Genomic DNA, 12595 nt, shown 5'->3' with positions numbered 1-12595 from the left:
GCAAACCAGCACACTTAGACAACCTATCAATCTGCACTACGTGTAATCCAAGCGGCCTTTTATCCAGTAGTCTGTTATTCCATATGTAATGTCATAAACTCATCAAGTGTGACAGCAAGAAAATAAAACATTAAAACGCTCAGTGTGTGTTCCCAGTCTAAGCTGGCAGCTGGTACAGGGAGGGCGAACTTTACACCAAGGAAAAAAAGATTAAATATGAAGTTTTGTATTTTAGTGTGCCATTTTAAACAAGAAGGTTGAAGAGGGGGGAGCTGGGAGCCAGTTAAGGAAATAGAATTAAATTCAATATAAACGTAATGCAATATGAGTTTAATGTGTAAAACTCTAAAGATGCCAAGGTGGAAAAAATTGAAATGGTGAAGTTGATTTGTCTGTATAAAAAACCGAACACAAGGTATGACTTGAAAGTAAGGACTTTCACCATATAAAACTTTCTATCTTCCTAAGTGTTGATGAACACTGTTATGCCTTCTCCCTCTCCATAAATGCCCACATGGATCAACAACTGATTTTTTTTTTTTACATAAACACTGCTATTGTAAACCCACTAAGAGTTCCCTTGGGAGAGTCGAGCTGTGGGGAACTGGACCACAGAATCTAGCCTTTATTTAGGCCCTGGTTCACAGTTGCCACATGTCCATTATGAATTTCACAAATGGATCTGATAATTACAGCAGGGGTCAGGACTAATGAGCAGTCCCCGAGCATTCATCTATTAGACCTATTTCAATTTGGAATAGGGAGTTTTGAGGGGGGGGGGTTACAATGATTATATTTTCCTAGTTGCTCTAATTAATTATGTTACTGTTGAAATGTAGAGGTGTTTGTTTGGACTATTCTGCATGTGGATACTTATATGTATCATTATATGCACCGTATAGATGAAAACACTAGCAGAATGAGCTGTGCACTGACAAAAGTATTAGTTATAAAATAATACCAAAACAAGGGGCATATTCTTACAACTGATAAGCACTAGAGATACTTCACAAAGGATGAAATGCAATATTTAGATTAGTCTTTAAGGCCTTAAAATGTTGCTAAAATGTTTTTCATCCCTTCAAAAAAAAGCAAAGAAGCCAAAACAGTGAAAACAGAGATTCAGATTAGTATCTGCTTTCAATAAAAAATACATACCTATATGATGGCATCTGCATATTTCTAGAGAAGAATGGATGTGAGATTAACAGGAACTATGAGAAATATGGAAAGTAAAAACGAGTTCTCAGCTCTCCCCTGTGGCAAATGAAATCAGCTGTCATTGTTTAAAAGGCAAGACTAATTGTTTTATTAACTAAGCGGGTAGTTCTTAAGAGCAGGGACCTGCTGATAGCAAGTAGGTGGAAGGGGGCACAAAAGCACACTACTGCGATCGTGGATCCACTGTTAAAAACAAAACCAATACCATCACAGCTCACGCTGCTGGAATATTATCAAACTCTCCAATAATGATCATTCCTCTGTGACAGATGTATAGTACACTTTGAAATTATACTTCAGGAGAGGTTAATAAAAGAGTTGAAGCAGCTACAGGCTGCAGTGCAAAGACTCAGAGTACTAGTTCCCCAGTCAGATTTCTTTTTTTCACACACATCAATTTACATGAACGCTGGTTGTCCTGTCTGTGTTTTCCCAGACTTGGATAATAATTATATTAGTGTAACTGAGAGGACTGCTGATCATGGAGGGATTGGACTATGGTTTAGACCGGGGGAGTCCAGACAAGATCCAGGGGGCATCTCCATAACGCACAAAAGAAACATTCCACATACCAGAAAGCAGCTCTGTAGCCAGGGATGAAGTTTATGATGGTTGATTAGCAGCGCCATGACGGCTGCAAAATGATTACCATGAGAGGGGGGAAGCCATCGCTTTTGCTATGCAGACCCAAACCCAACGAGACACTCAATAATCAAATCAACCGACAGCATCTCCCAACCATCAACTGCTATGGCATGTGTCCAAGGTGGCCCAATCCATGTAAGCAGCCCAGGCTGAGCTTCAGAGACAGGGCTAATGTGATACTGTACTATGGCACTGTGTCAACGTACTGTGTATTTACTTCAGTGCAGGATACTAAATGTGCTCATACTAAATGTGCTCATACTAAATGGGCACAGACTTACATCAGATGGGAGATGTAACACACGAGATATAAACAAAGACCCGATCCTAGCACTTGCTTCCATAGATGACAGCTGAATGACGCTTACGTTATGATGCCAATGCAATGCAATTTAAACTCTCTGGTATGCCTGTCCAAAACTCCACCCCATATTGCATACGTTTTTGTTTGTTTTTATCTTGTCTTCGTCACCTGGCTTTCATCTCTGTCTCTTCTCAGCAGGTATCTGAAAACATTCCTCTGAACCGAAAAAACCAGGCTTGGAAACATTGTTTACAGGTAACATAAATGCAAGGTGTTGGTTTGGTGCAGCCCAGGGAAAGACAGCTCTCCTTCACTGATAGTAGTGTGAGAGAGAGGGGCCTGGAGGGGCTTCAATAATCCCCTGTCCCTGGCATCCTGGCATTGTTACTGACAGCCTTCCACCCACCTAGAGTGTGCTTGCACACAGACACACACACACAGACACACCCCGAAACCACATAAACACACACCCGGGTGAGTGCTAGCTGCCAGTTATCTGTTTGGTTTGTACGAGTGGACACCCACCAGTCCAAGTCCAGAATGCCCACAGCAGCTGGCAGACTGCTATTTTCTCAGCAAGATCCCTTAACAAAGTTTTTTTTTTTTTCTTTTTTTAAACCTCTAAGAGTCGATGCGGGAAGTAAGTTTTTTCACACTTGAACAGATGCTTCTATCAAAATATCAGAGGGAATAAGGCACGGAGAAGCAGAAAGGCAGGGAGTTCGAATGAGCCCAGAGAGGAACGAGTGGATCATAGTGTGTGAGAAAGTGATGATGAGATAGAAAAGAAAAGTCAAAGCCAAAAAACAGAGGACATATATAAGTTGAATGAAAAAGCAAAACCTTTAACACATCTTGTAGTTCGATATGTCAGTGTGCACATACACCAAATATCTGATCTCTTGAAACTGAGACCCTTTATCCATCCATCTCACCGAGAGCAACAAGAGTAAGAAAAGTGATTTCCACAAAGCACATTGTCAGTATAGCCCCTGATTTACACAGTGGCAGAGGGGGAGGCAGACAAATGAATTTTCACTGTTTACATCCAAACACACACACGCACACACACACACACACACACACTGGCATCCAAGTAAAATGGCTCTCACATAGATACACTCCAACAGAAAGGTAAGCAAGCATGCTGCCTGCCGTCCGACCCCCTGCTAAATCTATTACCCCCAACTCATCTTGTTGAAATGGAGTCCCACCTGACAAAAACAGCAGCAGGCTACACCAGCTTCAAATACACTACTTTCATATATCAGAACGTATTGTTCACAAACATTTCTGCAAACACATTTGCATGAGTTAAGGCGACCTGGATGAAAAATACAGCTACTAAAGTGGATTGTTTTGTCTTGCTTCTCATTCTTTTCATACAGTTTGCATGGCTCAGAGCATTACAAAACACAGTGTTTGTGTTTTCAGCAAACACTGGCAGGGTTTAGGTTGACATATCTATATCAAGCTGTGTTCAAGAGAAACAAGTTTGAGGAATAATCATCTAGACTCTTTGTCTTATCGAGTTATTTATCAAAATCCAGGAGGAAAATAACACATCACAGAGTATGAACGGCATAAGTCCTTTCCAACATCAACTGTAAAAAAAAAAAAAAAAAAAAAAAAATGAATTGCAACTAAATGAAGGCCTAAACATTATTTGGCAGAACAGAGATAAAAAAAGACTTTTTCCTGTTTTGCCCCTGTATCATTTCCATTCCCCTCCACAGAACCAAAATGAGGTTTAGATACAAAGCCTGGGCCATGGGTTCCTAATAGATTTACCCTGATGCCACGGCCACCATTTATCCTGCTCCAAAGCCGCACAATGCAACAGAGTGCTCCTGAATAGCATGGGCAATTACAGTGCATGTGTGCGTTTTTTTTGTCTGTGTGTGTGTGTGTGTGCTGCAGCCACATGCTGGTGCCTTGCGCTGTTTTTTTCCAATTCCAAAAACCCCCACTACTCCATCTCAACATCCTCTGTGCATGCAAGCACACACGCGCACACACACACACAAACACACACCTTAAAGCAGATGTAATAACATGAAACTACACAGCCATGTGCACTTTGCTCTTTGTAGAAGCCCAGGTGGTTACCATGGCAATGTGTTGTTTTTTTTTTTTTTTTTTTTTTTTTTTATCTTTTTTGACTTACCCTAACATTTTATTACCCATCATTATGTATCATTAAATACATACATATTAATGTAAAAAACTGGGGTGATGGGGATGGGGAGGAGTAAGAGTGAAATTGGGGGTGTATTTACAAAGAAGGAAACACCTGAAAGGGGCCTTTGGTGGTTTGATGTCTCTGCTATATTTTCTAATATAATTCAAGTATGAACATACTGCCGTGCATTTTTTACACTAAATAATTCAGTCATAGGTTTGTTTATAAAATGCAAAATAACACTAGAAAAGGAGGCACAAGTGATCAAAGGGATACATAATAGATAGGTGACGGCTTTGATATGAGTATTATCACACTACTAGCTCAGTATTAGCTCACTACTTATTTAAATTAAAGAGATATTTGTGATATACAGACACGTTCAGTCCAACAATTTTACTCTCAGATTAAGCAACTGTAAAAACATCGTGTCTATATTTGCCCTATATCGATCTATACTGTCATGACACATCATATGACTTAAAACGGGAACACTTTCATAAGCATACCCTACAAACTGTGAAGAGTATCTACCAATTTGGTTTTAGTCTTAATTTATGCAAAATGTTGAGTCGCCTAACATTGCAAGTGAAATGTTAGAACACTAACCCAAATCTTTCTCCTGGTCCACGACTCCAGCCAGCAGCTTAGTGGCCTCAGCCAACATCTCGGATGTTTGTTTGGGCATAGAGGAAACTATTCCCGAAGTCGTGCAGTGACACGACATGAAGTACTGGTCATTCTTGTTGATGCTGGCATACTGAAAAGAGAAAAAACAGAAAAACACAGGATTGGATGCTGAGCTTTAGAATTCAGCAAAAAAAAAAAAAAAAGAAAGTAACATAAATCAAATGATGAGTGAAAAGCTTTGAAAAGAGGTAAACACAAAACAGAAAAAAATATATAAGTCAAATCCCACCTTTTCAAAAAAACTGCTTTCAGCTCAGTGGGGGAATGTTTTGTGAATACAACTTTTCTTACACACTGACTGAACACAATGGCTCACTTTGTATTGCTGCTGCATTTATATGACCATCCTGGTGCGTCTTGGTGCATTGTTTTCTGGCTTGTGACCTGTTTAAACAAAACTTTGTTTTGTTGCAACAACTTGTTACAGGTTGGACTGATGGCCGATTCAACCAAGGAGAGATTTTTCTCCTTCTCATTTTGTTTTATATTTGAATTGTTTTAGAGTACACAAAATGATTCAGTAATTTACAAGCAGAAGGGAAAGCAGGGAGACAACACAGCAAACATGTCAAATCGTCTACCCAGGCCCGAGGAAACTTCTGAAGGTAGTTTTTGAGAAGGAAGCCCGGTGACTATAACCGGCCTTTTAGCAGGAATACACCGGTAAACTGGAGGAAATGTCGTCTGGAACTGAGAGGGAGTATCATTATTTCCCTTTGCATCATTGTTCAAACAAAAGCTCACACTGTGTAACTTGGTTACCACTAGCCATGTTAATCAACAAGCTGAGCAGCTACAATAGGGCCCCATGGGCAGCGCATCCTTTTAGCAGGCGGAGCAGCAGCTGGTGCGCACCCCGGACAGGCACCCCACAGGCAGGCGGGGAGCTCCGGGTGACGCACAACCCACAGCCACAGCTGGAAAGAGGAAAAAGTGGTCTGGTAAACTTACTATCTGCTTACCTTTGCTGTTGTCTTGAACATGCTCAAACAGACCCGCCCACTTCCTCCTGCGTGACGACGTTCCCATGAGGATCACGCACCGGTGCGGTTAAAGGTTTAGCTGTGCACGTGGTGCTTTGCACGAGAGGTCAGCTGGTCAGTGGCCTGTGGCTCGTGCCTGTCAAATCCGCTCATTGATCAGTTTGTGTGTGAAAGAGTTTCTGCATCTGACACTGTGATTCGTTTTACTTTGCATCTGATAAATAAAAAAGACTGTGCGTAAAAAGCCAAGACTGTTTGGCAAAGACTTAATCAGCTCCTGTCCCACCAATGAAGATGTGCTGGGATGGATTATTGAATGAGTCTAGAGAACACATGCAGGCCCAGGGGTTAAGGCACCACATAGCCCACAAGCAAAACCTTTTTTGGAAGTGACTTGTTTTAAGCGTTTTTCACTTGACTCAGTCAGAACTATGGATCACTTGTTAAAATGCCTATCCAAAAGCCTGATTCATTTTACTCAAATCTAGTACACATAGACGCTACAGCTAGCCTACATTAAAACTAGCAAAACAATTTAACTGTCAGACAGCAGATAAGTTCTGATTGGAGAAACAGAAACTGCATAAAGGGTTTCCTTCCTATATTGTGCATGGCTGTATATGATTTTCACAGCAGATCCACACTGACAAAGGTGGCTGCAGACCTGTGTGTCAGGGGTTTACAGCTTTGGAGGTTGAGCCAGTTCCATCTACCTTGGAAAATAAGGGTTGCTCTGATATTAAAAGATGAGGCTTTAAAGTATCTGTCCCAGGAGTAGGGTGGCCCTAGGGTGGCAAAAGACAACATTTTGCAAAACACTACAGCAAAAGAGAAAACATGACTTCACAAAACACAGTAGCAAACAGAGGCAGACTGACCATATGTAGAATAAGGAGATTCATAGAATGGACAGTAGTCCAGTGGAGCTGACAGCCACCATGCATCTATTCATCATCTTCTTTTCAGATAGTTACACACTCCAAGCCAACAAAGAGCAACATGTGACAGAACAAATGCATTTGGTCCATACTCCCAAAATAAGCACCCATGGAGAAGTAGCACATGACAGAGCCAGCGAGAGAGTAATAGGCTCATCACAGCTGTGAGTGATCAGCAAATACATGGATAAAAAGTCAACCCAAAGGGTGGAGCCGAGAAGGCCAGGGAGGAAAAGATGAAATTATTGGCGAGTGACGGCTCAAAATGTTCAGCAGCAGCTGGAGTTTTAGTGTAGCCGATGATGTAGCGGTAGAAGTGGGTGAAGGTCCGAGCACCTCTTGTGGTGAGGGACAGGCAGTTGAGCCTGTGGAGGTACATGTTCCAGTCTAAGTGGTGTTAAGTGCTGTATGAAATGAAAGTGGAGGCTATACATGCGGCTCCCTTTCAACCTATTTATTCCCCTACATGCTATTTATGTAAGCCAAAATGAAGCGATCATTATATGAGATTAAGCATCCTGAGAGGTCATCTTACCCAAAAGTGTAACATCACTAAACACTTATCAAGCAATAATTTAACAAAACACAACAGCAAAAGAGAAAACATACATAAATAAAAACTAAATACAAAATTACAGAAATGGTAGGGTCAACAGTTCTTGGACAGAAACCAAATCAATTCAGAGTTTTGTGAAATGTTGTTGTGTTTTGCACCTTAGGGCCACTGTACAGGAGCACATATATTTATAATCTGTCCAAACAGACGGACCACGTCTCATAGACATACTTAGCAGTGCATTTGTTTGGGGCTTTAATTATACCTCCTATAGTGATACTGGGACGTGATGTTCAGTTTTTCAAAGCTGTAATGTTCACTCTGAGCATTACTGCATATTCAACATACTTATCTTTGTGTGGGTTTCTTCTTATATGTGATGAGTCTCTACTGATCTGTAGACATCAGTATAAAAGCCTTGGTTTCTTCCACACACCCCTTCTTCCCTCACAGTAAATGGTTCCTATACTTTATTTCCAGCTTTTCCAGCCCATCTGTTCTTTGTGCTAGGAGGGAAAAAGGTGCAGAGAGAATTTCATGACTACAAAAGCAAAGGTTAACATTACTCACAGCATAAAAACAATTTAAAAGGGAGCAAAAGGGCTCTAATGGCCCGACAGTCTTCAAAGAAAATGTATTTTGCGCTCAAAATAATTCATAGCTTTTTGCTGGTGGCTTTTCAGCTTCCCGGAGACCCAGCATGAACCACTGTATTTTTCCCAGCAGGCTCTCTGGTCCTCGCAAAATGGCCTTCGCCAGGGCATACCTCACATCCCCTCCAAATATTGACAGCACCGAGTCCATCGTTTATTGGAAAAATGGCTGTAAGTAATGTTTTATCAGGCGATGCAATCTTCACACCTGTATTTTCTCCTGTCATATGACAATATTTGACAAGATTAATGATTTGATCCCATGATATTTTATTTCCCATCACTGTCAGTCAGCCAGCAAACAACTCACTTACTTGTGGCATTTAGTGTAGGAAGCATGTAGCAGGATTTGCTTTGCTCTTGCATTATTCATGAACTGCAAAATTTACTTGAGGCATGTAAACTACAATCCCTTGCCGCTCTGACATGAAACTCCTGACTGTTTGCATTTAGAAATAACAGTCTCTCAAATTAGTTTGCTTGACGTGTCTAGAACAGCATTTCAGCCACTATTTATAGCAATGAAATTAACAATGATGTTGTCAGCCGTCACGGCCGTAATAATGATGAACCTTGTCACCTCTGACCTTCCATGGCTTGAGGGGTCTCCTGCCCACGTCTCCCAAAGGTCCACGTGTCCTGACAGTTTGAGCAATGAGTGGCGGGCTGCTGTCTCGATCGGCTGGCTCCTATTTTTAACCCAAACTAAACACATAGCTTTCTAAATAGGCCCAAACTCTAAACAAATGATTAATAGAGCACTTAGGATCTCCCCACTGACCAGTGTGTCCCTATTAACAGCCAATAACGGAGGCCCTCTAGGGTCAGAAGGTTTAAAGACTTTCTAATAAAAGTAACAGAGACATGGGGATGTGTTTTGGAGGAGAAAAAGTTGTGTCTCAGTTTGAAATGCTGACAAGTTAATAATCCCTTCTCAAATGGCCCTACCGCAGTAAAATGGCCAGTTTGTTCTTACTTTTATTGCTATCATCTGTCAGTCACTCTCATCTTTCCTTTTTTTTGCCTCTTCTTAAGTGGACTGAAAGAGCTAAAACAGCTTTAGAATAATGTTCTCGCAGTGGCTTTATTCTCATTCCCCACTCTTTCTTTTCTTTTTTGGTTGAATGTGAATTCTTATTGTATTTTTAGGCAGGAAATGCCTAATGGATTCCCAAAGATGTATTCATGACATGGTAATGAGATTCAAATTTGTAAGACATTTCTGACCTGAAAAAAAGAGGCAATGGCTTTGTCCTGTTTTTCACTACTCGAGAATACTGTTTTTCAGTCACTCTCATTATTCTCAATGTCATTTTAAAATGTATGCAATGGAGACACAAAGCCAAAAAGAGTTAAAATGTGGAAATAACTGAGAATATATTGATCTGTTGCTTACTGTCAAAACACAGGATTGATGGCGAGCGTAGGTCAAAGACAAGCTGTTGTTTTATTGTCTTAAAATGTGGTGGGGGTTTTTTTAGATGTAAAATTTCCTAACTTTTTGAAAATCCGAAAAATGAGTACAATAGCACTGTGTTAACTAGTATGAGTGAAGCTTTGGAAAGTTAACAGGAAACCGAACAACTATTGTTTTACAAAACAACATTTCCTTAACCATTACAATTACACATTTAATTTTATGAAACAAATTGTACCACAAGAGGGCATTATATAAGGAAAACAACCAAAAAGGGAATTGTGATCAAGTGGTCAACATAAATGCCGGGGTGCAGATTCACATAAAGAGTCAGAATTATTTCAATAAATACATTTTGTTTGTTGGTCTGTTCCTTTTATTTCTATTTTGTTCAATTCCAGCTGATGTTCTTATTCAGACCCGTCATGTGTAAGACGTTTAACATCTTGCTCGGTTGGTCACATGGCTGCAGTGGCCACAAACCTGCAACCACTAGATTATAACCACTTTCCTTCCCCTCTAATTAACTGTGTTTCATGTGAGACCCAAGATTGACGCCAAAGTCAATCCAGCAGTGCTCAGCATTTGAAAATGCTCAAACACAGAGGTAAAAATGCTCATTGTGCAATAACAAATCCTTGCAATTTTCACATTTGACAAAGTAGGAATTTGTATAATTTAGCAGTGTCACCAAATCCACACAATAAGAGCTAACGTTTCTCAGAAAGTATTTATTCTGACGTTTTGTGCTTCTTTCTGGTGAACTACCTCTTCCATAAAACGAACATTATTTGTGCATGTTTGACTACGGATTATACACAAAAGTAGAGCTGAGTGGACGCGGCAGTCATTTCATGAAAGCTATTTCAACCTTTTGTTTATCAGTCATATAGGGAGCCTATTAGCAGTCCTCTCTGTATGCATAGTCTCCTCTGCCTGTCTAACAACAAAACAAAGCCTCTTATAATCTACTTTCACTTCTCCAATCAGTTGGTTGTCAAAAACTATCCTTAATCATCATACATAACATGCACTGCATTAAAGTGGCATTCTTGTAAACACCATATCTGTAATAACATGTGACAAGCTGCCTTTGTTTACACCATAATAACTGGGTGTTTGAATAACTTCTCAATGACTTTAAGTAACCAGCCAGACTTACTCTGCTTCCATTCAGCTGTGCAGCCTGATAACCTGGACTGACATTTGGCTTGGAGTGGACTGTGGATTGTACACGGCAGCAGAGCTGAATGGACGTCTCGTGTTGTGTCAAATACAGTACTCAGACATGGGAGTGCCTTTCCCCCACACACATTTCAGATGCAGCGTGCATCCGCTTGTCTCATTATGCAAATGTTGACCTGAGTGTTGATAAACAGGTGAGACGTGTAAAGTTGATATCAGACCCACTGACACACACACACACACACACATACACACATATGCATATACATATTTAGTAAAAGCACCAGCTTTGCTTCTGCACACTCTCCCTCTTGCTGTGAAACTCTCCTAAACCTTAAAGCAGACAGTCTTTGCTGTAGCTTCTGGATGAATCTGTTTAGTATCTTTCAGGTCAGATGAAGTGCTACACTAACCATGCTTAAGGGCATCTGGGATGGGTGGAGCAGGGGAAAAGGGAGTGGATGGGAGCTTTGAGATGGTCCAGACAGGCTAGTGAGCCGGCTCGAGCTCTTCTCTTCCACAACAACAAGGACCCACACTGAAGCAAGCTGAGACCCTGCAACCCGAGAGGGCACAGGGGTCCCTCAGCATGCATGGGCTGGGATAAATGAACCCAGATGCTTCCCGCAAATGTAGAGCTAAGGGAATAAAGGAGGGGGGGGATAGGTGGCAGAAACAGAAAAAGAGGAAGCTTACCTCTTTTTTTCATCTTCATCTGGTTGAAACAGTTGTCTGTCAAATTCCTGCAGTTTCTCATAACCACTGATCACAGAGGCCTCTGTGCAAGAAGCATTGTGGGAAATGATCAGAGGGGCATTTGTCTTTGAAGGAGAATGAGAGCAGCAGCAAATCTTTAAGTCTTTTCCGGTTCCTCTTCCTGTCAAGCTGCCACCTGGATTGTAAAAGTAGGGAGAGAGAGAATCATGGTTGCATTTGTCTAAGTGACCTAATTGATGTTCTCGTTGGCTCAGGAAGTTTTAGAACGTAACATAAATGGTGCGATTAAATATTTTTGGGGGACCCATTTTATAGATGTAGGTTAGCTATTCACTTCAACAGTACACTTGATCCAAGAAGCTACGCTGTCTTGAAAATTAAACTATTGAGAGTTAGATGAGAATATCAATTTTGGCCCACTTTGTGTCTGTATGCTAAAACTTAAGGTACAGCATAGGACATCTAGGGTTCAAAGTTATGAATGGGACTGTGTACAAATATTTCTACATCCATTTTAAGCTGGTTTTCACTTATTTGATACTAACATTTACCATTGATCCACCTGCAAACAGAAACCCTGTCCTCAACCAGAGATGGCTGGTGTAATTAAAAAAAAACAAAAAACACTAGCAACCTAAAAGCATTGGAATGTCGATTATTAACCTTTTTAGCAGCAGTGCCTCAAAGCTTCTTTTCCACTGCAGACTGCAACGATGTGTTTGTCACCAGGGACCTCTGGAGTAACCTGTGTCTCTACCAATCTGCCAGGCCCTCCTGATGCCATCCAGACGCCCCATCCTGAAACACACACCAACCTCTTTGTTTGCTCCACTTGAGGTGTAGTAGCCCTTTTTTCACTGCATTGGACATGCACTAACAGATATACAGATGCACACATGCTTACACCAATTCAAAAGCGCAAGCCACACACTCTCAAACCAAACATAGATGTTTGGATACTGCATACACATATGTGCACACACACCCATGTGGACAAACCACCCCCTGTTTGAGGTAGATGCTCCAATGAGGAATAAATGACAAATTTCCTTTTTCATTTCACTAACTCTTGCCTGTTTTAGCTCACTCCTAACCTGCTTTGCC

The 12595-nt window shown here is 40.9% G+C and overlaps 1 protein-coding gene across 1 annotated transcript in view; it reads right to left on the bottom strand.

The window, feature by feature from the left end:
• The window catches only part of slc25a13 (solute carrier family 25 member 13), a 44308-nt gene extending 36966 nt beyond the window's left edge, over positions 1 to 7342 (bottom strand). The window contains 4 exon segments of the mRNA XM_026300238.1: positions 4450 to 4463; positions 4962 to 5114; positions 5276 to 5340; positions 7164 to 7342. Of these exon segments, the coding sequence (XP_026156023.1) occupies positions 4450 to 4463; positions 4962 to 5114; positions 5276 to 5340; positions 7164 to 7342 (411 nt within the window).
• Between the last annotated feature and the right edge of the window lie 5253 nt (positions 7343 to 12595).

Source organism: Mastacembelus armatus, chromosome 11 (genome assembly GCF_900324485.2).
Source record: "Mastacembelus armatus chromosome 11, fMasArm1.2, whole genome shotgun sequence".
Taxonomy (NCBI): domain Eukaryota; kingdom Metazoa; phylum Chordata; class Actinopteri; order Synbranchiformes; family Mastacembelidae; genus Mastacembelus; species Mastacembelus armatus.
The sequence above is the reverse complement of the archived record's forward strand: the minus strand, read 5'-3'. Positions and strand labels throughout refer to the sequence as shown.